This window comes from Alligator sinensis, unplaced genomic scaffold (genome assembly GCF_000455745.1).
Source record: "Alligator sinensis unplaced genomic scaffold, ASM45574v1 scaffold1282_1, whole genome shotgun sequence".
Classification (NCBI taxonomy): Eukaryota; Metazoa; Chordata; order Crocodylia; family Alligatoridae; genus Alligator; species Alligator sinensis.
In genome coordinates this window covers 1-25,950 of record NW_005843239.1, presented here as the reverse complement: position 1 = coordinate 25,950, position 25,950 = coordinate 1, and the positions used below count along the sequence as shown (strand labels likewise).

General features: G+C 60.4%; 4 protein-coding genes across 4 annotated transcripts in view; all 4 read right to left on the bottom strand.

The window, feature by feature from the left end:
- The window catches only part of LOC112548523 (B-cell differentiation antigen CD72-like), an 8,916-nt gene extending 4,108 nt beyond the window's left edge, over positions 1-4,808 (bottom strand). Inside the window, 2 exon segments of the mRNA XM_025194539.1 lie at positions 648-727; positions 4,718-4,808. Of these exon segments, the coding sequence (XP_025050324.1) occupies positions 648-727; positions 4,718-4,808 (171 nt within the window).
- Positions 4,809-7,323: 2,515 nt separating this feature from the next.
- LOC112548526 (B-cell differentiation antigen CD72-like) lies at positions 7,324-10,027 on the bottom strand. Its single transcript, XM_025194542.1, has 6 exons — positions 9,943-10,027; positions 9,769-9,867; positions 9,055-9,144; positions 8,246-8,581; positions 7,722-7,870; positions 7,324-7,428 (listed from the first exon to the last, which is right to left on the bottom strand). Exons 1-6 carry the CDS (start codon positions 10,025-10,027, stop codon positions 7,324-7,326), a joined length of 864 nt encoding a protein of 287 aa, XP_025050327.1.
- A 2,424-nt stretch (positions 10,028-12,451) lies between these two features.
- Positions 12,452-17,604, bottom strand: LOC112548525 (B-cell differentiation antigen CD72-like). The gene is made up of 9 exons (XM_025194541.1): positions 17,520-17,604; positions 17,350-17,448; positions 17,299-17,300; positions 16,599-16,686; positions 15,985-16,320; positions 14,082-14,266; positions 13,664-13,755; positions 13,063-13,221; positions 12,452-12,933 (listed from the first exon to the last, which is right to left on the bottom strand). Exons 1-8 carry the CDS (start codon positions 17,602-17,604, stop codon positions 13,077-13,079), a joined length of 1,032 nt encoding a protein of 343 aa, XP_025050326.1. The 3' UTR covers positions 12,452-12,933; positions 13,063-13,076.
- A 3,169-nt stretch (positions 17,605-20,773) lies between these two features.
- On the bottom strand, positions 20,774-25,573 carry LOC102368416 (CD209 antigen-like protein C; the record flags this gene model as incomplete). The annotated part of the gene is made up of 4 exons (XM_006038063.2): positions 20,774-21,556; positions 22,988-23,112; positions 23,569-23,717; positions 25,238-25,573. Coding segments are annotated over 4 exons (776 nt in total), but the record flags the coding sequence as incomplete, so codon positions are not given.
- Positions 25,574-25,950: the final 377 nt, after the last annotated feature.

Genomic DNA, 25,950 nt, shown 5'->3' with positions numbered 1-25,950 from the left:
CCACGCGCTCCACCGGGGCTCTGCAAGAGACGAGGCACCGTGGGACCAGCCCCAGCACCCACAGCCCCTGCAGCGCTGCTAGCATCCTGCCACTGCAATGGCAAGAAGGACATTATGACCGTGCACTGGGGAGATCCCAGGCATAGACCATGGCCCTGCTGCAGAGGAAAGCAAAATCCCCTTTCTCCCGTAGTCTGTATCGATTTGACTAGGGAGGAAATTATTTCCTGCCCCCAGTGCAGTTTTGGTCTGACGCTAAGTGGAGGGGCAAAACCTTGCAGCTTTGGTCCCAGCAGGAGCATTGGCACAGCCCCGTCCCTTTCCCCAGCCCGGGCTGCAGCAGCACCCAGCGCCTCTGAGCAAGGAACACCTCCCCATCCCCCTCCCCAAGGTCTGTAGCAACAGCAGGAGGGAAAACCCCTTCCTGGCCCCAGGTGGCCCCGAGCCTGGGGCACCCACACCGCCCCCCCCCCGCCATCTACCCTGCTGCCTGGGCACAGCAAGCAGAGCCGCCCCGCAGCCCTCTCCCCTCACACGCAGAGCTGCCATCTGAGCACCCCCATGAACCTCTCCCAACACCGTGGATCTTTTTGCATGCCTGAGCCAGCTGTGAGCTCTGCTTCAGGCTCCTGCTGCCTCGCACTCACCTCTGCGCTGCTGGGCCCCGTGCCCGGCCGGCCCCGCACCAGCCGGAGGTTCTCGTAGGTGTCGTCAGCCTTGCCTGGGGCTGGGGGGGCAGACACACTGGTCAGGGTGTGGGTGTGGGGCTGGGGCAGGACCAGGAGGTTGAGGGGTGCTGGCTCCTACCTGCTCCCTGTACCCGGGGGGTCGTGCTCCGTCCCAGGGGGGCCCTGGAGAACTGCAGATCAGCTTATGTCACACTCTCACCCATCCCAGCATCAAGGCTTGGAGATGCTTGTCCTGGCAAGAGGTAAATGCTAGAGCGTCAGCTAGAAGCAGAAGTTTCCTCCACCAGAGAGGGGTGCAGCCAAGCATGGCCACAGCCCTGCCATTGGCTCCGGCAGCCACAGGCCTGGCCCCCCCCCCCCCCCCCCCCCCGCCCCGGGCTCAGCCAGGGCAAGGCAAGGGGCCCCAGGGCTGCAGCTGAGGCTGGGGCATGTTGAATGCAGAGGCCTGGTGTTGGAGCTGGGCTCATCCTGCACTGCTTCCTGCCCCAAACCTATTGCAATGGTTTTGGGGAATCACTCATCTCAAACTGTCATAGTTTCATAGTTTCGTAGTTGGTAGCGTCAGAAGGGACCTGAGCAGATCATCAAGTCTGATCCCCTGCCATGGCAGGAAAGGATGCTGGGGTCAAATGACCCCAATAAGGTGTCTTATCTAGCCTCCTTTTGAAGACCCCCAGGGTAGGAGCCAGCACCACTTCTCTTGGAAGATGGCTCCAGCTCCTAGCCGCCCTGACCATGAAGTAGCGCCTCCTGATGTCTAGTCTGAATCTACTCTCCGTCAACTTATGGCCATTATTCCTTGTTACTCCCAGGAGTGCTCGGGGGAACAGGGACTCTCCCATTCCCTGCTGATCACCCTTGGCCAGTTTATAGACGGCCACCAGGTCCCCCCTCAGCCTTCTCTTGTGGAGGCTGAACAGTTCAGGTCCCGTAGCCTCTCCTCGTAGGGCCTGCCCTGCTGCCCCCGGATCATGCGGGTGGCCTCCTCTGGACCCTCTCCATGTTGTCCGCATCCCTCCTGAAGTGCGGCGCCCAGAAAGATTACGTCCACCGCGACCTGTGTCCAAGGATTTGGTGACCTGATCATAGAAGGCCACCAGGTTGGTCTGACAAGACCTGCCTTGAACGAACCCATGTTGGTTGCCCCTGAGCATCACCTCCCCTGCTGGCCCCCTGCAGATGTGCTCCTGGATAATTTTCTCAAAAAGCTTCCCCAGGACCGAGGTAAGACTAATGGACCTGTAGTTCCCTGGGTCCTCCTTCCTCCCTTTTTGAAAATGGGAACCACATTGGCCCTTTTCCAGTCCTCTGGCACCTCGCCAGAGCACCACAAGTGCTCGTAAAGCCGTGCCAGGGGTCCCGCAATGACCCCTGCTAATTCCCTCAGCACCCTGGGGTGGAGATCGTCAGGACCTGCTGATTTGAACACATCCAGTCCCACCAGAAGTTCCCTGACTAGATCCTCACTGACCCTGGGCCCGGCTGCATCTTCCCTGTGATCATTGGGAATCCCGGTGTGGGGGGATGACCTGGTCCCTGCTTAGAAAAATGGAGGCAAAGAAATCGTTAAATAGGTTAGCTTTGCAATCTGGTGTGACAACCAGACTTCCTACCGTGTCCTGCAGAGGCCCCACATTACCCGGTACCTTCTTTTTACCCCCTATGTATTTAAAAAAGGACTTCTTGTTGTCCTTGATCCGGGTCACTTGTCCCAGTCCCATCTCCACCTTGGCCTTCCTGACCTCCCCCCTGCAGCCCCGAGCACCTGAGGTGTAGTCCTCCCTGGGGATGGCCCCTCCCTGCCATTGCGTGTACGCCTCCTTCTTAGGTTTGAGATGTTCCCGTATGCTTTTGGTGAGCCAGGAGGGCTTTTATGCCCTCTTGCCCCCTTTGATCCATGTTGGGATTATCACCCTTTGGGCTTGGAGGATCATCTCCTTCAGGAACAACCACTCTTCTTGGACTCCCAACTCCTCTCCTCTCCCCTCCGGGACCTCAGTGCCTCCCCGACTAGTCTCTTTACCTCAATGAAATCCGCCCTCCTGAAGTCCAGGGTTGCTGCCTTGCTGCAAGCCTTTGTCCCCTTGCACCGGATGGTGAATGCCAGCAGGCAATGGTCGCTGTCGCCCAGGTGGTCGAGCACCCGCAGCCCCCTCACCAGGTCGTCTCCCGTGGCCAGGACCAGGTCCAACAAGGCGTCTCCTCTGGTGGGGCTGTGCACCCTTGGGTTAGATGGAGGTCCTGTATCTCAGCTAGGAACCTACGTGAGCGGCCAGACCTGTCTGACTGCTCTTCCCAGCAGACGTCCGGATAGTTTAGGTCACCCATGATGACCACGTCCCTTGACTTAACTGCCTCCGCGAGCTGACCTGCAAATTCCCGGTCCAGATCTTCTTTAACTATAGTTCTTTAACTGTACATAAGTGTCTGTTTCCCAATCCCACTGACCTCTCCGGAAGCAGCAGAAACCCCCCACAGCACCCAAACATGAACCTAGTCCACACAGGGCTCACTCACAGTCCTTGAAGGGTTATCTCACAGGCCCTGAGAAGGGGTCTCCAGCCCTCAGCACCCAGTGCAGCCTTCCTCCTCTTTGTCTCTGCTTGCTCAGTCTTCCCAACTCCTTTCCCTGGAAGCCTTTTAACTTCCTTTGTTCAGCCTCTTACCTTTCACAGCTGGCTCTGTCCTCCGAGCAGGCCTGTCATGAGCCCTACTGCCCACAGCTGGATGTAATGCCAGCCAGCCTACAGACTCCTCCAGCCTGGAGCGCGTTGTCTGCTGCAAGCCTTTGCCAGCCTGCTGCACCCCTCTCCACATTGGGGACTGTGGCACAAAGGGGCTTCACGGTCACCCACTGTGGCATCATCCCATTGGTATACCTCTTCCCTGCCTGTCTCTGCACCATATTGTGGCAGCTGGTTGCTGCCCTCATGTGAACAGCTAACTGGTGCCTCCACATCCCTACACAAAGCATCGCCTGCCCCAGCAGGAGCAGTGTCCGTGTTGGGCTCGGAGCCCTGCACACTTGCACCGGAGCCCAGGCAGACCTGATGGCTAGAGAGTGATATTTAGAAATTTTCTTTTACATAATTGGCTTGCCTTTGAACAATGGTCCAGGGGAACAGCAAGGGTTAATTGGGTTCTCAAATTTGTTTGTGGCAAAGATTTACATTCTCAGCATTTTAATATCTAAGGGTCTGAAGTTAGCAAACAGACAGGAACATGTATCCTGGGAAACTGAAAACATGCAGCAGCAAAACAAGCACTTTGTTCCCTGAAAACCTGAACAAAGATAGGAATGTGAAGGATTAGCATCAGGTCACAATGACCAGCTGTAACTTGGTGGGAAATCCCAGGTTTTCGTGACATGACCAAATCAGGAGACCGAGAATGACCAAATGATGACATCAACAAATGACCAAATTAAGATGTGCACATATGACATGTTAAAAGAAACAAAGGATTATGCTGACGGCAGAACATGAACAGCATGATGACCATGAGGAAAACCAATCAGCAGTACCCCAAAATGAAGAGTCAGTAGGAGAAAGAGAATACAAAAGGAGGAATCCCTGGGTGACAGTTTGGGGAGCAGTGCATTGACCCCCAACCTCCAAGGCAGCTGACGTCTGGATGAAGCAAGAACCATGATATGGTGTTTGTGTACTGGCCAGACGCACCATCTCCTTGTGAAACACTATGACTGGTAAAGAAGTAGGACTGTGTAGTCATTTAGCTTGGTTTGCTTGTATTCATATTATTTACTATGACTGTTTATCAATAAGATTTGACTATCATCAAACATAAGGGGTCATGGTCAGTCATTTAGAAAGGTTGTGCTTGCCTGGAACAAGATATTCAGTCTGGCTCATAAAACTAGAACAACCGACCCAGACAAGTGCAGCCCCAGACGGTACTGGCAGCTCACGCCTTGCCCCGCAGCTCAGCTGGGTAGTGTGGACCTGTCCTCCAGCACACCTTGTGCCTTGGTCATAGTCACAGCAGACCCGTGCTCAGCTGACTCCCACCGTACAAGCACCTGGGGTCCAGGAAGACGGTGAAGGGAGCTTCTGCTTGCAGACAGGCACTAACACCGCTGTATTCTGGGCAGGCCTGCATGGCTATGGACGTGCGTGCCTTGTCTGGTGCTATTTCAGGTGATGTGGCTCCTCTGGGGACACTTTGCAAGTGTGAATAGAGAATAATCCCTAGGGGCAGGCATGGGAGGGATCGCAGTACATTGGCTCTGGTACATAAGTATATTCATGGCCAGATCTAAGATTTTGAAAAGGGGTGGTGCAGATGGTGAGGTGCATTACCACATCTAAGACAACATAGATTTTTCTCCAACAAAAAAGAAATGAGAAGCTTTGCTAATATGCCCAGGCTAGAGCTGAGTTATTCAAATTAAGACTGGAGCAAAAACAACTAGAACATTCCTGGAATGAGTTAAAAACAGTCTGCAGGTCTGTGAAATAGGAGCTATGGGACCAGGAGCACAGAGCAGACAGCAGCATTGCAGGACAAAGGCTAGGTAAGTTGCTGGACATCAAGACCATTAGGAAGGAGAGAGGTTTGTTAGCACCGGTGGAGTGAAGAGATTAGCAGGAATCATGGAGGTGACAAGGAGCCATTAAGTCCAGTGGGCTGGGGCACGGTGCTGGCACCCAGCTGAGCGTGGGGGACATGACTGTTGTCCTGGTGGGGAAGCAGGAAACACCCCACATGCCACACAGCTTGCAGTCTATCTGGCCTCTCTTGTCTTCAGGGCTGAGCTGAGGCTGCAGCTCCTATGGCTCTGGCTCGCAGAAAGGCCCTTTGGGCCCAAAAGATCATCTGGCCTCTCTCCCAGACACGGACTTGGTCCACAATGGAGATCACCCCACCAGCGCCCTTTCTAGACACTGTCTGATGGGTCTGCGTGAACTCAGGTCAGCAGAGCCTCAGGAACTGCACCCCGGGCACTGAAGGGCCTGGCAGAGGGGACCTCAGGGCCCTCAGCAATGGCACTGACCAAGTCGTGGGGCACAGGTGGGCTCCAGAGGACAGCACAAGGGCAATGTGAGGCTCCTCTCTGGAAAAGACAAAAGGGGATCTGGGGAATTATAAACCCGTCACCCACACCTCGATCCACAGGAAGTTACCAGAGCAGACACTAAGGAAGGCCCATTTGCAAACATGTGGAGGAGGAAAGAGCGATCCTGAGCAGCCAGCGTGGGTTTACTATGAACAAATCGTGTCCAACAAGCTTGATCTCCTGCTACAACAGAATTACTGTGGGGATGGACAACGGGCCCGCTGTGGGTGTCGTATGTCTGCACTTCAGCCAGGCTTTGGGCAAAGTCCCACATGACCTCCTCATAGACCAAGTGGAGATGTGTGGACTGCACAAAGCTCCTATACGGTAGGCAGACAACCGGTTACACCACCGCAAGCAAAGAGGTTGGTCATTTTGACAGTGTCCATGTCAGGATGGCGGGAGGCTTTGACCAGAGCTCCACGGGGTCTGTCCTGCAACCAGGGCTGCTCAGTGTGTCCATTCATGATCTGGACACTGGCACAGAAAGCTTCTGGAGCAAGTTACAGATGACATGGCGCTGGGAAGGGCTGTGAACATGGTGGGAGATGAGAGTGCAGTGCAGACCGATCTTGACAGACTGGAAAGCCAGGCTGGACCAACAGGATGCAGGTCAGTGCGGACAAATGCATGGTGCTGCAGGAAGGATCATGGGTATAGGCACAGAGCGGGTGAGACATGACTGCGGCAGTGCTACGGAGAAGGACCTGGGCGTCTCGGGAGGTGCCAGACTCAAGAGGAGTTTGCAGTGTGCTGCAGCTGCACGAAGAAGCCCACGTGGGTCTGAGCTGCAGGACGGGTAGGATGCAGGTGCCGGAGGCGGGAGGTGGCTGGGCAAGGGCAGGGCCAGGAGAGCGGGCAGTGCTGCGTGCTGGGAGCGCGGAGGGAAGCGCACCAGGAGCTGGAAGGCAAGGAGCAGGGTGAGCTGGGGCTGCTGAGAGGCAGAGCACAGCCCCTCTCCCCCGGCCATGCTCCTGCATCGGGGCACAGGGCTCCCACTGCCAGGGGAGAAGGGCACAGGAGTGCCTGGGTGCCAGGGTGCAGCGAGGACACTCAGTGTGGCCACGCATCCTCGTACTCACGGAGCCTCCTGTCTTCATACCCCGGGGATCGTCTCTGCAGCTCATTGAGGGCGGCCAGCTGCCTTCTCACACACCCAGCGAAGCTTGTTAAAGTACTCTTGTCTCACTATGCTGCCCCATTTAATTGCTCCATAAGAACCAAAACCTTTAAGTCTCTGACCTCTGCAAAGACAGAAGTCATGTCAGGGCGCCAGACCAGCCCAGCCCACGCAAGGCCCCACCTGCCCAGCTGCTACCTGGGCTCAGTCCGGCCAGTCTGACCCCTGCAGCCCCTGCCTGGACCACAGCCCCCCACCCTGTCCCACAAGGCCAACAGCCAGCTCCTTGCTCCTGGCCAGGTGCAGCGGGGCTGCCAGAGCCAAGCCCTGTCCATACAGGCAGCTCCTGGCAGCTCCTGTCCTCCCACCCAGCGCGGCCCCTGCCCTGAGCCCGCTCCCCATATGACATGTGTGACAGGAAGAAACCAGAGCACAGCTCACTCCGGGTACTGGGTCCCATTGATCCAAATCCACTTGTCCTTGCCACGCCAGTCCTTCTGGAGTCCAATCCAGTACAAGTCATCTGTGTTGGTGAGGAAGCTCTGGAGGGGGAGTGACAGCCCCAAAACCTCCAGTCAGTGGGGAACCGGGGAGGCACCAGCCCCATCTCCCACACCTGCCCCCTGGTACCCAAAGACTTTAAGGGCAACCACATCAATTCCAGATGCTTCCTGGCCCAAGGCCCTTGCTGAGGGAAGCCTGAGGGCAATGCCCACCAGGGAGGTTGCCTCGCCCTGCCCTGCCCCCAGCATCTCACTGCCAGGCAGGTTTTCCAACCCCCTCTTCCACCAGGCACCGCCTTCCCACTGCGCCCCAAGAACCTGCGGCCCCATACCGGCATCTTCGTCTGGTCCCAGTTATGGAGGATGAGGAGCCGGGAGGAATTATTTTCACACTCGCGTTTGCTGTCCCACCAGTTCTTCTCCTCTTTGGAGAGGAACAGGCACTTCCCGCGGTGCAGCACCCAGGTCCCCGGGCAGCAGTCTGGGAACAAGCAACTGCTCACGCCCGCACCCCTGTCAGGGCTGGTGCCAGGGCCACGGGCTGCTGCTGGGGGAGCTACCCAGCCCCAGGGATGTGGCCCTCCCCGGAGCCAGTGCCCCCCCCCGGAGCCATCGGCTCTGCCCACAGCCCAGCCCTGGGGCAGACGCAGTGGGAGCCAGGCAGTGCCCAGGCCGCGGGGCAGCAGGGGACGGGGGGTGGGAAGTCCGGGGGAGCCAGGCCAGGACACCGGTGATGTCCCCACCATCTCCCCACGGGGCCCGGCCCCAGCACTGCCTGCAGGGAAGGGCTGTCCTGATGCACTGCCAGCCCTGGGGGTGCCCACTCCCTGCCCTGCCCTGCCCCGCCCTGGGGTACCTGTGACCTGGCAGGGCCGTGCGCTGGCCAGGGCACTCTCAGTCTTGTTCAGCTGCTGCTGCAGGTCCCAGGCCTGCTCCTGCACCTGGCCCAGTTGCACCTTGGTCTCCTGCAGCTCTGTGTCCCGGTTGTGCAGCTCCTCCTGGCTGCGGTTCCCCTCCTGCCAGGCCTGTGCCAGCTCCGCTCGGGTCCGTGCCAGCTCCTCCTGGGCCTGCACCAGCGCCTTACCCGCCTGCCCCAGCCGCTGCTCCTGGGTGCCCCCCTGCTGCCACAGGCCGTGGCGCTCGGCTGCATGTGAGTGGGATGCCTGCTGCAGCCGCTGCCTCTCCTGCCAGTCTGTGGGCGCGGGGCCGTCAGTACAAGGGCCAGAACCGGGCACCTCCAGCTGGGCGCTGCGGCTGCAGCAGGGCAGGACCCCCCTAGGCTCACTCCTACCCCCAAACCACCCCCCAGCCATAGGGACAGTGGAGCCGGTGGTGGCCTCCCAAGGCAGAACCAGGGCACGGACACAGCCAGGCAGGAGCTGTGCATGTGCCTACAGGCAGCCAGGCACCAGGCACCAGGGCTAGCCGCGTACCAGGGCACCAGCCAGGGCTCCTCTGCACCTCCTCTTCCCACGAGGGCTGGCCCTAGTGCCGGGTCTCCCCAGACGACCCCACGGTGCAAGTTACCCCAGTCACTACGGCTCCTCCTTGGCTCAGGGACCCACCGCCTCCCCCCAAGTGCCCTGCCCATGCAGGGGTTCACACCCCTGCCCCCAGCCCAAGCATCCCCACCACTCCCTGCCAGCGCAGCAGACCCCTACTCACAGCAGACCCCCAGGGCGATGGTGGTGACCAGCAGGGCCAGGCAGGCTGCCAGCAGGCCCAGGGGCAGGGGCCACACACTCCGCCGGGGCTCTGCAAGAGACGAGGCACCGAGGGACTGGCCCCAACACCTGCAGCCAGCGCAGCATGGCCAGCATCCTGCTGCTGCCAGGGCAGGAAGGACATTGTGACCATGCACTGGAGAGACCCCGGGCTCAGGCCACGGCCCTGCTGCAGAGGAAGGCAAACCCCCCCAGTCTGTACCAGTCTGACCAGAGGAGAAATTATTTTCTTCCCCCAGTATAGCATCAGTCTGACCCTAAGCAAAGGGCAAGACCCTCTAGCAAGGACCCTGCGGGGTTGGTCACAGCAGAAGCATTGGCCCAGCCCCATCCCCATCTCGAGCCTGGGCTGCAGCCAGCACCCAGCTGCTAAGGAAGGAAACAACCCCCCCTCGCATCTGTAGAAGAGGAGGGGGGGAAATTCCTTCCCAGCCCCACATGGTCACCGGCCAAGCCCCGCGCCTGGCACAGCCACACACCCCGACCCTGCCCTGCAGCCTGGGCACAGCAAGCACAACCCACAGCCCTCTGCCCACACAGCCAGAGATGCACATCTGTGCCCCCCGCCCCCGGACTTCTCCCAGCTCCTTAAATCTTCTCGCACACCTGATCCAGCTGTGAGCTCTGCTTCAGGCTCCTGCTACCTCACACTCACCTCTGCGCTGCTGGGCCCTGCTCCCGGCCGGCCCCGCGCCCACTGCGCCCAGATGCAGGTTCTCGTAGCTCCTGTCAGCCTCGCCCGGGGCTCGGGGGGCTGCAGACACAGGCGGTGGTCAGGGGGTGGGTCTGGGCAGGACCGGGTCTGGGCAGGAGGGGTGCTGGCTCCTACCTGCCCTCTGTGCTCGGGGGGCTGCGCTCCATCCTGGGGGGGTTTTGGAGAACCGCAGGTGAGCGTACGTGACGCTCTCGCCCATCCCGGCTGTGGGGCACGGAGCAGGTGCTGAGCTGTTGGGGCCGGCGCGGCACGTGGCATGGCGTGGCGTGGTGCGTCCCGGCAGGAGGGAAGTGCAGAGCATCAGGCAGAAGCAGAAGTGGTCCCAGCAGCAGGTGGGGGCGGCCAAGCATGGATACTGCCCTGCCATTGGCTCTGGCAGCTGGGACCCTGCCCTCCCCCTATGCCAAAAGGGCTGGGTGGGGGGCAGGGACTGGGGTGGGTCCAGTTGGCCAGGGTTTAATGGCATGGCCTGGTGCTGGAGCCAGGCTCATCCTGCACTGGGTCCAGCCCCAGCCCCCTTCACCATCTTCAGGCACCAGGCGCTTCTCGGGTGCCCACACCAGCATCTAGTTGACTCCCCCATCCCAAAAAGGGACTGGACACGTGCTTGGAGGAAAGAGGCATCGGTGGCTAGTGAGCAGGGAGTGAGGGCACGGCCTCTGCATCAGACCTGCCTGGACCTCCAGTGCTGGAGGCTGCAGGGGAGAGAGGAACGGGGATCAACCCCGGTCAGACCCCGTCACTCCCCTTCAGCCTCCGCTCTCTGCTGTCGTGTGACACTAGAGACAGGGTAGGGCCAGGGCAGCTCTTCTGTTGTTGCGGGGCACACGGCACAGCACCATCAACAGAGACTGCACCGTGTGCAATGGGCAATGCACAGACATCACGTTCCTGCACCATACCGTCACAACACCAAGTCAGGAGCCTTGCTTGGGACCTTCCCACCACCTTGGAGCCTCCTCACAGCATTGCCAGTACCGGCTGTGGGCAAGGGGACCCCATGGGGCTGAGCCCCAGCCCTCAGGGCACAGGTCCCTGCGTCGTGTCTAGGGTCATCAGGAACCACAGGTCCCTGCAGCCGGTTCGGCTCCGATGGGGCTTTGCCCCTCCTGGCTATGGGGCCCTCGGAGATGGGGGCACTGGGTCACCCTTGCCCAGGCCACAGGGCACGGGTGTAGTGGGAAACACCCCACGTGCCACACGGCTTGCACTTGATCTGGTTTCTGTTGTTTCAGGACTGAGCTGAGGCTGCAGCTGCTGCAGCTCCAGCCCATAGGAAGGGCCCTTTGGGCCCAAAAGCTGGCTGGGGCCGGGGGACAGGGGCTGTGGGACAGGGGTTGGGGCCAGGGGCTGGAGGCTGGGGCTAGTGGCCAGAGGCTGGGGCCGGGGGCCAGGGGCCGGATCCAGGGGTGGGTGGTTGTTGGCTGGGGCTGGTGGGTAGGGGCTGGCATGGGCTCCGCTGGCTCCAGGGAAGTGCTCCGCTCCCCACATGGCCGCGGGGGGTATGTCCCGCAGTGTCCAGAGCCGGCGGAGCCTCACTGGGGCAGGCAGCGGCTCTTCCCCGAGGTGAAGCAAGGCAGGGGTGGAGGCTGGGGTGGGCTCCGCCAGCTCCTGGGAAGTGCTCCACTCCCCGGCCCTGATGCAGGGGAGCAGACCACTTCCCTGGAGTCAGCAGTGTCCACACCGGTCCCCAGCTCCAGCCTCTCCTGGTGCACGGCCGCACTTTTAGTTGTGCGCAGACACGCACCTTAGAGGGAGCCTTGGTCCTGCAGTCTAGCCCTGGGGACCAGAGAGAGGCGCTCCTGGCAGCAGGGCTGGAGTGACATCGGAGCCTGGGCACGCACCCCTGGGTGTCTGAGGAAGGGACGAAGGGGAGGTAAGGAGGTCCCAATCGCTGGGAGCAAGGCCAGACCTCGGAATAGGGCAGAGTCTGGGGCCAGTGGTCCCAGAGCCCAGAGAGGGGCGAGTGTCAGCAAAGACAAGGAGTCCGAATGGGTCACTGGCCCAGGAGTGGGGCCAGGGCCCAGAGTTTGGCCAAAGCCGAGGAGAGCCACAGCTGGAGACTGGCAGGGCCCTGGGAGACCAGGAGTCTCGACTGGCTTAGGAGCTGGGCCAGGACCCACAGAGAGGGGCCAAAGATGCATCCATAGCCCAAGAGGGGCAAGGAGACCCTGTAGCCCAGCGGAAAGGAGTATGATCCACAAGGCAAGGGCATGGTGTAAAGGGGAGGTTGGAGCCACCTAATTGGCCCTGAAGGCAATGAGCAGGGACATGTGTGATCATGAGAGCAAGAGCACGTTTCGGAAGCCCTGGAGCAGCCTCCTTTTATCGAAAAGAGAGAGACATGCAGCGCGGCAGGGAATGAAGGGGCAAGTGCCCAAACAAAACAAAAGGGATAAGGGCTGAGGGGACTCCAGGGCACTACAGCCATCCCCGGAGATAAACCCGGTTACATCCCTGCACGACTCCTCATAAACTAAGTAGAGAAGCATGAGCTGCACAAAGCTACTGCACGGTGGGCAGACAACTGGCTTCATCGCCGCCAGCAAAGGGGTCGGTCGTTCTGACCGGGTCCACGGCAGGACGGCAGGAGGCCTCGAGCGGAGCCCCACAGGGGTCTGCCTGGGGCCCGGGGCTGCTCGACGTGTCCATCCATGGCCCCGGCTCTGACACGACACTGGGAAGGGCTGTGAACACGCTGGAGGACGTCAGCGCAGCACAGATGGATCTTGACAGACTGGAAAGCCGGGCTGGAGATGACAGGATGCAGGTCAGTATGGAAACATGCACGGCGCTGTCCTCGGGAGGAAGGATCATGGGCACAGGCACAGAGTGGATGAGACGCAGCTGGGGGCAGCGCGGCGGAGAAGGACCTGGGCGTCTCGGGAAGTGCCAGACCCTGGAGGAGTCTGCAGTGCGCTGCAGCTGCACGAGGAAGCCCGCGTGGGTCTGGGCTGCAGGACGACGGGCAGGATGAAGGTGCTGGAGGGGGGGGTGGCGGGGCAAGGGCAGCCAGGCTGGGGCAGGGCCGGAGAGCAGGCAGTGCTGCGTGCAGGGAGCAGGGAGAGAAGCGCGCCAGGCGCGGCCGTGCTGGAGCGGCGGGAGCTGGAAGGCAAGGGGCAGGGTGAGCTGGGGCTGCTGAGAGGCAGAGCAGGGGAAGGGAAGGACGCACAAGTCCCTGGGCACTAGGATGCAGCAAGGGTACCCAGTGCCAGCATGTGCTCCCATACTCACAGGGCCTCCTTTCTTCACACCGCGAGGACAGCCTCTGTGCCTTCCCGTGGGCGGCTAGCCGGCTTCTCACATACCCAGTGGTGCTTGTAACGGTATGAGGTTTCTATACTGCCCCTTCTAATTACTCCATAATTACTAGATCCTTTAAGTTTCCAACTGCTGCAAAGACAGATGGACCACGGCCTTTAAGTTTCCAGCTGCTGCAAAGACAGATGCCCCCCAGACCATCCCCGCCCCTGCAAGGACCCACCTGTCCGGCCGCAGCCAGGGCCCAGCCCCAGTTCCAGCCAGTCTGACCCCTGCATCCCCCTGCCTGGGCCACAGCCCCATCCCCAGCCCACAGGGCTGGCGGGCAGCCAGCAAGCATCCCTTTGGTCCTGGCCGGGCTGCAGCGGGGCTGCCAGAGCCAAGCCCAGTCCATGCAGACAGCTCCTGGCACAGGCGCAGCCTGGGACCAAGGCTCCTGGCGGCCTCCCCTGCCTGCGCTGTGCGGATCCTGCCCTCCCACCGAGTGCAGCCCCGACCCTGATGTCCCTCCCCGTGCACCACGTAAAAGGAGCTGAACAGGGTTCCCAAGATGAAGACCCGGAGCGCAGCTCACTTTGGGTACGGAGTCTTATTGATCCACGTCCACCGGCCCTTGTTCTTCCAGAGCCCAATCCAGTACGAGGCATCTGTGTTGGTTAAGAAGCTCTAGGGGGGGAACGACCACTCTGAATCAGCCCTCGAGCCCCACCAGGCAGGGAACAGGATTGGCACCAGCCCCCAACCTCATGCACCTCCCCCTGGCAGCTGCAGACATCAAGGGACACTGAATCCCTTGCAATTGCTTTCTGACCTGGGCCCCTTGCAGGAGCCTGGAGCAACCCAGCCCCACGGACACCTGCCCTGCCCTGCCTACATGTGGTTCACCCTGGCAAACCCTGCTCCTGGCATCTCGCTACCAGGCAGGTTTTCCAATCCCCACCTCCGCCAGGCACCATCCTCCCGCTGCACCCCCAGGCCCCGCGGCTCCATACCGGCATCTTTGTCTGGTCCCAGTGCTGGTTCCGGTCCCGGTCCCAGTCTCGGTCCTGGTCCAGGAGGATGAGGAGCTGGGAGGATTCCTGTTCACATCTCTGTTTGCTTTGCTCCCAGGATTGCTCCTCTTTGGAGAGGAACAGGCACTTCCCACGGTGCAGCACCCAGGTCTCCGGGCAGCAGTCTGGGAACAGGCAGTCACTCACACCCACCCCGCTGTCAGGGCCGGTGCCAGGGGATGCTATGGAGCCCCAGGGACACCAGCCCTTCCAGGGGATGTCAGCTCTGCCCACAGCCCAGCCCTGGGGCAGATGTGGTAGGAGCCAGGCAGTGCCCAGGCCGAGGGGCAGTGTAACACAGCCAGAAGACTCCTGTTACTTGAGGAGGGAAGAGTAGCAGGCAGAGCTGGCTACAAGGAAAACAGCCACCCAGGGGAAGTGGCAGAAGCAAGCAGGGCCTGCCACGGAGCTGGTGACCATGTTAATCCAGCAAGGAAGAACCTGCTTGGGAAGCACGGGCCCTGCTGCAGCAGCACGGCCAGCCGCAGTAAGCTGCACGGGGGCTAGGCAGCAAGCCTACTCATGAAATATCTGTGGCAGCTCAGGGAGCCAGGTGCCCAAATGAGGCATGACTTCCAGCTGCAGGAACCCAGGGCTTGAGCCAGAGCAGGCAGTCTGGCCCTGGAGACGCAGCGGAAGGAGCTCTGCAGCATGAGGAGCCGGGAGAGCCCCTCGCTGGCACCTGTGTTGCCTTGGGGGAGACCAACAAAATGCAGCTGCCTTGCAGAGCAATGGGACCCAGGACAACAGGAGGCCTGTTGCTGCAGACACGTTGCCACTGGTTGTTTGGACCCAGAGCAGGCGAGCTGGTGTTACAGCCCGAGGGTTTACCTTTTGTTATAGTTGCTGGTGGCTTGGATGGACAGTAAGGGGTGTCTTTGGAGGTCCCATTAGTGCCTAGGGGCATGTGAAGCCATTGAGTCTTGCCAGGGGTCAGGCTCAAGGAGAAAACTGGGACCAGGGGCCCCAGTGCCCTGAGAAAGGTGGACGCAAAAGCCACAGGACCAGCACCCAGGAAGGGTGGAGACAGGGACAAGGGGGCCAGCGAGAGCCGCAGCAGGCTAGTTGGCTGCGAGAAGCTGAGACAGGGCCGAGGCCTTGGGCGTGCAAAGGGCAGATCCAGTGCCTGAGAAGCAAGAAAACCGGGGCCTGGGGCCCAAGGCCCAAGAGGGGCTCACCCAGAGCCCGATAGGGTGAGACTAGGGCTGGAGCCCAGAAGCTGGGTCCAACATGGTGAATCTGTGTCCAGCAAGAAAACAGGGGCGGAGGCCAAGTGACCGAGGTCCCGTGAAGGGAAACCGGTTGAACGGGCCATACACATGTGCATGGTGTAAGGGGCGGTTGGAGCCCTGTAGTTCACCCTTAAGGCTTACAGGTGCCCTGGGCATGGACAGGCTGAGAGTGACCACTCAGCTTAAGGGCAGGATGGAGACCAGCGGTGTCCAGGAGGGGCTGGCTGGCTATTAGACAGACTGAGGCTGGCACTAGGACCCTTGCGCAGCCTCCCTTTCAACCCAGTAAGTACATCAGGGTGTGGAGGGTGAGAAGGAGGGAAAGGTACCCTGGAGGCAGAGTGGGGCATGGGTTACGGGGACATGGGGTATCACAGCCACCCCTGGGCACGACCGGGTTACAGGCAGCAGGGGAGGGGGAGGACGGGAGGTCCGGGGTTGCCAGCCCAGGATGCGGGGTGCCCTCCCCAGCGCTCTCTCCTCCCACAGTGATACCCCCACCCTCTCCTTAAGGGGCCTGGGCCCAGCACTGCCAGGGGCAGAAGGGCTGTCCCACCCAAACCACCAGCCCTGAGGTGCCCCGCGGCCCACCCTGTCCTGCCCTGGAGTACCTGTGACCTGGCAGGGCCGGGAACTGGCCAGGGCTCTCGCAGTCTCATCCAGCTGCTGCTGCAGGTTTCTGACCTGCTCCTGCGCCCGCTCCAGGTCCACCTTGGTCTCCCGCAGCACCGTCTTGGTCTCCTGCAGCTCCTTCTGGCTATGGGTCCCCTTCTCCTGCTCCTGTGCCAGCTCCACTCGGGTTTGTGCCAGCTCCTCCTGGGCCCGTGCCAGCACCGCATGCGCCTGCCCCAGCTGCTGCTCCTGGGCACCTGTCTGCTGCCACAGGCCGTGGCGCTCGGCCGCGTGGGCGCGGGATGCCTGCTGCAGCCGCTGCCCCTGCTGCCCGTCTGCGGGCACGGGACTGTCAGCACCAGGACCAGGCCTTGGCACCGGGGGCTGGGGGCTGCAGCCATGGCAGGGGTAGGACCCCCCAATGTTCACACCTCCTTCCAACCACCCAGGCCCCGGGAACATTGCAGCTGGCGGGAGCCTCCCAAGGCAGTGCCTGTTCCTGCACGAGGTTCACACCCCTGCCCCCAGGCCCAGGCACCCCAGTATCTCCCATGCTGCCCCGCCCCTGCCCATCCCCAGCATTTGCCCCATGCTCTCTGCTAGCCCTACTCACAGCAGACCCCCAGGGCGATGGTGGTGACCAGCAGGGCCAGGCAGGCTGCCAGCAGGCCCAGGAGCAGGGGCCGCGCCCTCCATCGGGGCTCCACAAGAGACAAGGGGCTGTGGGACCAGCTCCAGCACCCACGGCACCCACAGCTGTGCCAGCGTCCTCCTGCTACAAGAGCAAGAAGGTTGTTGTGACCATGCACTGGGGAGGTCCCAGGTTGAGGCCGTGGCCTCACTGCAGAGGAAGGCAAACACCCCCCCAACCCCATCCATACCAATATGACCAGGGGGGAAATTCCTCCTGGCCTCCAGTGCAGCATCAGTTTGACCCCAAGCAGAGGGGCAAGACCGTCTAGCCAGGACCCTCTGGGGTTCACCCCAGCAGGAGCATTGCCACAGTCCAGTCCCCATCCCCAGCCTGGGATGCAGCCAACACCCAGCTGCTGAGGAAGGACCCCCCCACCCCCCACATCTATAGCAACAGGACATGGGGAAAGTCCTTCCCAGCCCCCTGTGGCAACCAGAAAAGCCCAGGGCAGCCACACACCCCACCCTGCCCTGCAGCCTGGGCACAGCTCTATTTGTCCACCTTTGGGACAGCCTGGACACAGCAAGCAGAGCCACCCCGCAGCCCTCCCCTGGGACAGCCAGAGCTGCTCATCTGTGCCCCCCATGAACTTCTCCCAGCACCTTTGATCTTCTCGCACATCTGATCCAGATGTGAGCTCTGCTTTAGGCTCCTGCTGCCTCGCACTCACCTCTGTGCTGCTGGGCCCCGCTCCCGGCCGGCCCCGCGCCCAAAGGGCCCAGATGCAGGTTCTCGTAGGTGCTGTCAGCCTCATGTGGGGCTGGAGGTGCTGCAAATACAGGGTCTGGTTACGGTGTGGGGCTGGGGCATAACCCAGTGGGGAGGGGTGCTGGCTCCTACCTGCCCCCTGTGTGCGGGGGGGTGCGCTCCATCCCGGGGGGGCCCTGGAGAACTGCAGGTCGGCGTATGTCACACTCTCACCCATCGAGGCTTCAGGGCACAAGCGACTCATCCTGGCAAGGGGGAAATGCTAGCGTGTCAGCCAGAAGCAGAAGTTGCCTCCACCCCAGATGGGCGCAGCCAGGCACGGCCATGGCTCCGGCATTGGCTCCGGCAGCAACAACCCCTCCCCAGCTTAGACAGGGCAAGGCTGGGGCTGGGGCTGGGGCTGGGGCTGGGGGGTGGTGAGTGTAAAGGCCTGGTGTTGGAGCTGGGCTCATCCTGCAGAGGTTCCAGCCCCAAACCCCTTGTAATGGGTTTGGGAGATCACTCAACTCTAATACTCCTTTACCTATAGGGTGTTTTCTTTTTCCCAGGCCCACGGACCTCTCAGGTATCAGCAAAAACACCACACAGCAACAAAACATGACCCTAGTCCACCCAGGGCTCACTCACAGCCCCTGAGAAGGGGTCTCCAGTGCCAAATGCAGCTTTCCTCCTCTTTGTCTCTCTTCTCACTGAGTTTCCCCAACTTCTTTCCCTGGGAGTCTTTTAACTTCCTTTGTTCAGCCCCTTACCTTTCACAGCTGGCTCTGTCCGAGCAGGCCTGTCATGACCAGCCTTCCTGCGGGCAGCTGGATGTAGTCCCTGCCAGCCTATAGACTCCTCCAGCCTGGAGCATGCAGTCTGCTGCAAGCCTTTGCCAGCCTGCTGCACCCGTCGCCGCACTGGGGCACAAAGCGGCTTTATGGTCACCCACACTGGCATCGCCGCATTGGGATACCCCTTGCCGGCCTGGCTCTGTGCTCTATTGTGGCAGCTGGTTGCTGCCCTTGTGTGAGCAGCTAGCTCCCACCTCCTGCCTCCTCCGTACCACCACCAAAGCATCACTTGCCCCCGCCCTAGGGGACATGAACAGTGTCCCTGTTGGGCTTAGAGCCACGCACACTTGCACTGGAGCTCAGGGATTCAGCTTTGTAACCCTCCAAGCAGACCTGATGGCTAAAGAATGATATTTAGAAATTTGCTTTAAGACATTGGCTTGCATTACAATGATTGTCCAGGGGAACAGCAAGGGTCAGTTGGTTTCTCAAGTATGTTTGTGGCAAAGATTCACCTTCTCAGCATTTTAGCATCCAAGGGTCTGAAGGTAACAGAGAGACAGGCACGTACATCCTGGGAAACTGAAAACATACAGCAGCAAAACAAGTACTTTTTTTCCCCAAAAAACCCATAACAAGATAGGAACGTGAAGAATTAGCATCAGATCACGATGACCAGCTGTAACTTGGTGAGAAGTCTCTGGTTTTGGTAGAATGAGGAAATTAGGAGACCTGGAATGACCGAATTAAGATGTGTGCACATGACATGTTTTAAGAAACAAGGGATTATGTTGACCGGGAAGAACATGAACAGCATGGTGACCACAGGAAAACCAGTCAATGGTCCCCAAGCATGATGAGTCCCCAGGAGAAAAAGAGTGCAAAAAGAGGACTCCCCAGGCAAGTTTTCAGGCGTGGGCCATTGGCCCCCAACCTCCAAGGCAGCTCATGTCCTGGCTGAGGCAAGAATCACGCGGTGGCATTCGCGTCCTGGCCACACATACCGACTCCTTGTGAAACCCTAGGACTGGTAAATAAATAGGACTGTATAATCATTTTGATTGCATTCATTTTATTTACTGTCACCATGTATCAATAAAAATCACCTGTTATCAAATGGAAGGGGTCATGGTCAGTCATTTAGAAAGGCTGTGCTCACCCAGAATGAGGTATCAGGACTGGCTCATAAATCCAGGGATAACAGACCCGTATGAGCCCACCCTCCACACCACCACCCAGAGCATAGCCTGCCCCAGCTTAGGCAGTGTCCCTGTCGGGCTTAAAGCACTGCATGCCTGCACTGGAGCCCAGGGACTCAGCGTCACCACCCCACAAGCAGACCCAGACAAGTGCAGCCCCAGACGGTACTGGCAGCTCATGCCTTGCCCCGCAGCTCAGCTGGGTAGTGCGGACCTGTCCTCCAGGACACCTTGTGCCTTGGTCATAGTCACAGCAGACCCGTGTTCAACTGGCTCCCACCATCCAAGCACCTGGGTTCCAGGAAGGCAATAAAAGGGGCTCCTGCCTGTGGGCAGGTGCTAACACCACTGCGTTGTGGGCAGGCGTGCATGGCTGTGCTCGTGTGTGCCTTGTCTGGCACTGTTTCAGGTGACATGGCTCCTCTGAGGACATTTTTCATGTGTGAACAGGGAATAATCCCTGGGGGCAGGGGAGGGAGGGACCACAGTATGTTGCTCTGGTGCATAAGTACATTCCTGGGTGGATCTAATATTTTGAAAAGCAGGGTTGCAGAAGGTGAGGTGCATCTTCACATCTAGCATAACACAGATTTTTCTCCAGCTAAAAATAAATGAAAAGCTTTACCAATATGCATAGGCTAGCACTGAATTATTCAATGTAAGACTGGAGCAAAAACAACTAGAACATCCCTGGAATGAGTTAAAAACAGTCTGCAGGTCTGTGAAATAGGAGCTTCAGGACTAGGAGCACAGAGAAGACAGCAGTATGGCAGGACAAAGGACAGTTTGGCTGGTGGGATATTAAGAACATTAGAAAGAAGAGAGGTTCGTTAGCACCGGTGGAGTGAAGAGATTAGCAGGAATCACGGAGATGACAAGGAGCCGTGAAGTCCAGCGGGCTGGGGCACGGTGCTGGCACCCAGCTGAGCATGAGGACATGAGCGTTGTCGCAGTGGGGAAGCAGGAAACACCCCACATGCCACGTGGCTTGTACTTTATCTGGTCTCTGTTGTCTTCAGAATTGAGCTGTGGCTGCATTTGCTATGACTGCAGCCCACAGGAAGGGCCCTTTGGACCCAAAAGCTCACCTGGTCTCTCTCCCAACCACGTACTCCGTCCACAATGAGAGATCGTCCCACCAAGCCCCTTCCTAGACAGCGTGGGGCCCGTCTGGAAAAGACAAGAGAGGACCTGGGCAATTTTAGACCCGTTGCCCTCCCCTCGATCCCCAGGCAGATGCTGGAGCAGATGCTAAGGAAAGCCATTTGCAAGCCTGTGGAGGTGGGGAGGCCACTCACTAGCAGCCAGCGTGGGTTTACTATAAACAAGTTGTGTCCAACAAGCTTGACCTCCTGCTACAACAGAGTATCTGCAGGGATGGATGCAGGGCCTGCTATGGGTTTTGTATGTCTGAACTTCAGCAAGGCTTTGGACAAGATCCCACAAGACCACCTCAGAAACAAAGTGGAGAAACGTGGGCTGCTCAAAGCTGCTTTATGGTGGGCAGACAACTGGCTCCATCGCCGCCAGCAAAGGGGTCGGTAATTCTGACCGGGTCCACGCCAGGACGGCAGGAGGCTTTGAGCAGAGCTCCGCAGGGGTCTGTCCTGGGCCTGGTGATGTTCAACGTGTGCATTAAGGATCTCAACACACTGGAAAGCTGGACTGGAGCCGACAGGATGTAGTCCAATGCTGACCAATGCACAGCACTGTCCTTGGGAGGAAGCATCGTGAACACAGGGGCAGAAGGGGAGATTTGTGGCTGTGGGCAGTGCTACGGAGAAGGATGTGGGGCTTCGGTGCATCATGGGCCCAGCACATCTGCCATGCGAGGAGCTGCAGAAAGAGCAAATGCCGTCCTGGGCTGCATCAGCAGCAGCGTTAGGTCAGGGATGGGAGAGGCTGGCAGCGCTCTGCTCAGCCCTGGTCCGCCCTCACCCAGAGCCCTCTGTGCAGTCCTGGCTCCAGGGTGCAAGTGGGATGTGGAGAAGTGTCCTGGCCGCAGGCCAAGAGGCCCGTCTCCTTCATTCCTCAGTGGGGGAACAGAAACGGCTCTGGGGGCATGCCGGGCTCGCGGGCCAGCTTCTCGCAGACTGCAGGGAGCTTGGCGTCATCGGAAAAGCAATCTGCGGCCACCATGCTTCCCCCTTTCATTGCTCCACAGTTGTGCTCCCATCCAAGCTCCCACCACCTGGAACTGAGACGGGTGTCACTGAGCTGCTGATGGGCCCCCCATCCCCAAAGCACCCTGACCCCTGCCAGAGACTCCCATACACCCCAACGCAAGGTCCCAGGGCTCATGCAATCCCTGCCTGATGTCACCCAGCAGCAGCCTTCAGCCCTGGCCTCGCTCCTGGGCCAGTGACATCTGCTGTCAGACAGCCCTTCCCTGGGGCAGGGCTGCAGTCAGTGCCTCATCCTTCCCTCCCCGTCGCGACCGGACCCTCGCCAGCCTGGCTTCCCAGACCACGAAGCCCCTGCAACTCGATGCTGAACACCTGGTGATTTCTCAGCCCGCTTTGGGAGAGTGGAACAACCTGGGGTCCCTTGCAGCCCCGAGACCCACCCTGCCCACCACAGTCGCTTCCAGCATATCTTTAGCTTCCCTTATCAAGCCTCTGCATGTCTCATCTCCCCGCATCTGTCCTCTCCATCTCCTTGTTCCCATTGGTTGCATAAGGTAATATAATGCCTGGGCCAGACCCTACCTACTCCATCCCACACAGATGGTGGGCAGCCCTTTGCTCCTGGCTGGGCTGCAATGGAGCTGCCAGAGCAAAGCCCTCTCCTGGCACAGAGACCTCATGGAGGCAATTGGGTCATCCGCACCTTGTCCCTGCCCTCAGCATACTCTACCCTGCGCTGTCACAGCCCAGGATCCTCATCAAAATCCTAAAGCAGTGGGGTTGGAAGGGACCTGAAGAGATCACATCTAGTCCAAGCCCTGCCTGAGGCAGGATCATCCCTGTGCAAACCAGCCCAGACACATCCATTGTCCAACATCTGAACACCTGTGCACCAGGCATTGCTCCCTCCCTGCTCCTACCCCTGCCCCTGCCCCTGCCCCAGGGAAAGCAGGGGGACCATGGCCACCAAATTCTTGCTGCTACAACGGGGATTAATACACACCCAAGAGACCCCAGGCAGAGGCTGGGCCCCCGCTGCAGAGGAAGGCAAAACCACACCAGTCTGGACCAGTCCGACCGGGTGGAACATTTGCTCCTAGTCCCAGTGCAGCATCTGTCTGACCCTGAGCACAAGGGCAAAACCCTCCAGACAGGACCCTGTGGCGTTGGTGCCAGCAGGACCATTGGCACAGCCCAGTCCATCTCCCCAGCCTGGGCTGCAGCAGCACCAGCACCTCGGGGGGAGATTAAAAGCCCCTGACACAAGGAGGAGAAAGGGGTGGGGGGCAACCGGTCCAGAAGCCTGAGAAATCCCATAGTAGAGCACAGGCATCACGACACCTAGGTCACCCCTCCCCGGTGACTGCCCACCCTCGCAGAGCCCGTCTCCCACCGAGGGCAGCCCCCTCCCTGACCCCACTCCCCACATGCCACGGCCTTGTGCAGGGGCCACGGCAGGACTGAGCAGGGCTCCCGGGCCAAGGAACCGGAGTGCAGCTCACCCTGTGTACAGAGTCCCATCGACCCAAGTCCATGGAGTCCCATCGACCCAAGTCCATTTGAGCCATTCGTTGCTGATTCGCTGAAGCCCGATCCAGTACGAGACGTCCGTGTTGGTGAGGAAGCTCTAGGGAGGGAGCGAGCACTCAGAAACAGCCCCAGGCTTGGGCCAGGGCCAGAGCCGGAGCCAGAGGACACGGGGCAGCTGGGGCCATGGGCCCTGCCCGTGGATGGGAAGCAGGAGGAGAACGGCAGGGGTACGGCCAGTGGTACCAGGCCCCAGCTCATGCACCTGCCCCCTGGGTGGCTGCACACATCCAAGGCACCCGCATCAGCTCCAGCTGCTCCTGGCCCCAGCCCTTGCAGACCCACTGAAGCCAGGGGCCAAAGGTGGCAGAGATGGGCCAGCACAGCACCAAACCCTCGGTATGCTCTGCGGGGTGCCCAGCCCCAGGGAAATGCCACCAGGGAGGCTGCCCTGCCCTGCCCTGGCCCCGGCATCTCACCCCCAGTCAGGTTTCTGATCCCTACCTCCAGCAGGCACCCACCTCCCGCTGTGCCCCCAGACCCCACAGCCCTGTACCGGCATCTTGGTCTGGTCCTGGTCCTGGAGCACAAGGAGCCGTGCAGATTTCTGTTTACACCACTCTTTGCTGTCCTCCCAGTTCTTCTTCTCCTTGGAGAGGAGCAGGCACTTCCCGTGGTGCAGCACCCAGGTCTCCGGGCAGCAGTCTGGGCACAGGCAGCCGCTCACACCCATGCCCCAGTCAGGGCCATGGGAGGCTGCTGGGGATGCTATGGAGCCCCAGGGATGTGGGCCCTTCCAGAAGCCATTGGCTCTGCCCACAGCCCAGCCGTGGGATGGATGCAGCAGATGCCAAGCAGTGCCCGGGCCATGGGGAGTGTAACGCAGCCACAAGGCTCCTGTTACTTGAGGAGGGAAGAGTAGCAGGCAGAGCTGGCTACAAGCCAGTCTGGGGAAGTGGTGGAAGTGAGCAGGGCCGGCCACAGAGCTGGTGAGTGTGATAATCCAGCAGGACAGACCCTGCCTGGGAAGCACGGGCCCTGCTGCAGCAGCACAGTCAGCAGCCAGCCGCTGCCCTGGGGGCTAGGCAGCAAGCCTGCTCGTGAAACACCTGCGGCAGCTCCAGGAGCCACGTGCCCAAACCGGGTGTGACGTCCGGCTGCAGAGCAGGCAGCCTGGCCCTGGAGGCTGCTGTGGAAGGAGCTCCAGGGCAGGAGGGGCCAGGACTGCCCCTGCTTGGCACCACTGATGTCTTGGGCGAGAGAAACAGATTGCTGCTGCTTTGCAGGACAAAGGGGCTGCAGACAGGGTGCCACTGGTTGCCTTTGGGTGCAGAGCAGGTTGTTTGCTGTTATAGCCAGAGGGATTGTGCTTTTGTTATAGCGGCTGGTGGTTTGTGTGCGACTGTAAGGGGCGGCTTTGTAGGTCCCATTAGTGCCTAAGGGGCACGGGACCCCCTTGAGTCCTGCCAGGGGTCGAGGTCAAGGTGCAAACTGTGGCCAGAGGGCCCAGTGCCCCAAGGAGGGTGGAGACAGGGGCCAGGGGCCCAGTGAGAGCTGAAGCATGCTCAGGTCTCCAGAAGGGCTGCAACAGGGCCAGGGGCCTGAAGCCTGAGACCGGCTCAGACAGAAACCAACAGGACTGTAAGGGCAGAAGCTGGGGCCAACACAGTGAATCTGTGCCCAGCAAGAGACAAGAGGAGGAGGCCAAGGTCCCAACACGGGAAGCCAATTGGACAGGCAACGTCTGCAAGGCATAGATGCGTTGTAAGAGGCAGCTGGAGCCCCATAGCTCGCCCTAAAGATTAAGGGACGGATTGAGCCCAGCAGTGTTCAGGGGGCGGGCTGGCTGTTAGACAGGTGCGGGATGGCTCTAGGACCCTTAGGCAGCCTCCCTTTCAATCCAGTAAAGCATGGCAGATGTGAAGGATGCGGGGGGGGGGGAGCCTAGAGGCAGAGGGGGGCACGGGTTATGGGGACACGGGTATCACAGCCATCCCTGGGCACGACCGGGTTGCAGGCAGCAGGGGAGGGGGAGGACAGGAGGTCCGGGGTTGCCAGCCCAGGATGCGGGGTGCCTTCCCCAGCACTCTCCCCTCCCACAGCGATACCCCTGCCCTCTCTACATGGGGCCTGGGCCCGGTGCTGCCAGGGTGGGGAAGGGCTGTCCCACCCAAACCACCAGTGCTGGGGTGCCCCACTCCCCACCACAGCCCACGCTGGGGTACCTGTGACCTGGCAGGGCCGTGCGCTGGCCAGAGCTCTTTTACTCTCATCCAGCTGCTGCTGCAGGTCCCTGGCCCGCTCCTGCACCCGCTCCATGTCCACTCTGGTCTGCCGCAGCACCGTCCTGGTCTCCTGCAGCTCCTCCTGGCTGCGGTTCCCCTCCTGCCGTGCCTGCACCAGCTCCGCTCGGGTCCGTGCCAGCTCCTCCTGCGCCTGCACCAGCGCCTCACCCGCCTGCCCCAGCCGCTGCTCCTGGGTGCCCACCTGCTGCCACAGCTCATCGTGCTTGGCCGCGTGGTCGTGGGATGCCTGCTGTAGCTTCTGCCCCTGCTGCCAGTCTGTGGAGACGGGGCTGTCACCACCGGGGCAGGACCTGGACCCCAGCTGAGCATCGCAGCCGTGGTAGAGTCAGGACCCTCTTGTGCTCGAACCTCCTCCCAATCCCAGGGCCACGGGGATGATGCAGGCGGCAGGAGCCTCCCGAGGCAGCACCAGGGCGCAGGCATGGGCTGGTGGGACATGGGCAGGTGCTTGCAGGCACCGAGGCTCTGGGGCCAGCTAGGCACCAGGGCACCAGCCATGGCCCCTCGACCCTGCCCGTCCCATGGGTACTGGCCCCAGTGCTGGGTCACCCCAGATAACCCCCCAGTGCAGGTCACCCCTGGGGACATCTCTAAAGTCACTATGGCTCCTCCCCACAGCTACCCTGCCCCCA

Excerpts from the sequence above, each read along its gene's own strand:
- LOC112548526 (XM_025194542.1), bottom strand. The coding sequence starts at position 10,027 with ATGGGCGAGAGCGTCACGTACGCTCACCTGCGGTTCTCCAAAACCCCC. Across the intron at positions 9,868-9,942 it reads CCCCCGAGCACAGAGGGCAG|CCCCCCGAGCCCCGGGCGAG; the intron begins GTAGGAGCCAGC and ends CTGTGTCTGCAG. Across the intron at positions 9,145-9,768 it reads CAGGGCCCAGCAGCGCAGAG|AGCCCCGGCGGAGTGTGTGG; the intron begins GTGAGTGTGAGG and ends CGTCTCTTGCAG.
- LOC112548525 (XM_025194541.1), bottom strand. The coding sequence starts at position 17,604 with ATGGGTGAGAGTGTGACATACGCCGACCTGCAGTTCTCCAGGGCCCCC. Across the intron at positions 16,321-16,598 it reads CATCGCCCTGGGGGTCTGCT|ACGGGCAGCAGGGGCAGCGG; the intron begins GTGAGTAGGGCT and ends CCGTGCCCGCAG. Across the intron at positions 13,756-14,081 it reads GGGACCAGACAAAGATGCCG|AGCTTCTTAACCAACACAGA; the intron begins GTATGGAGCCGC and ends TTCCCCCCCTAG.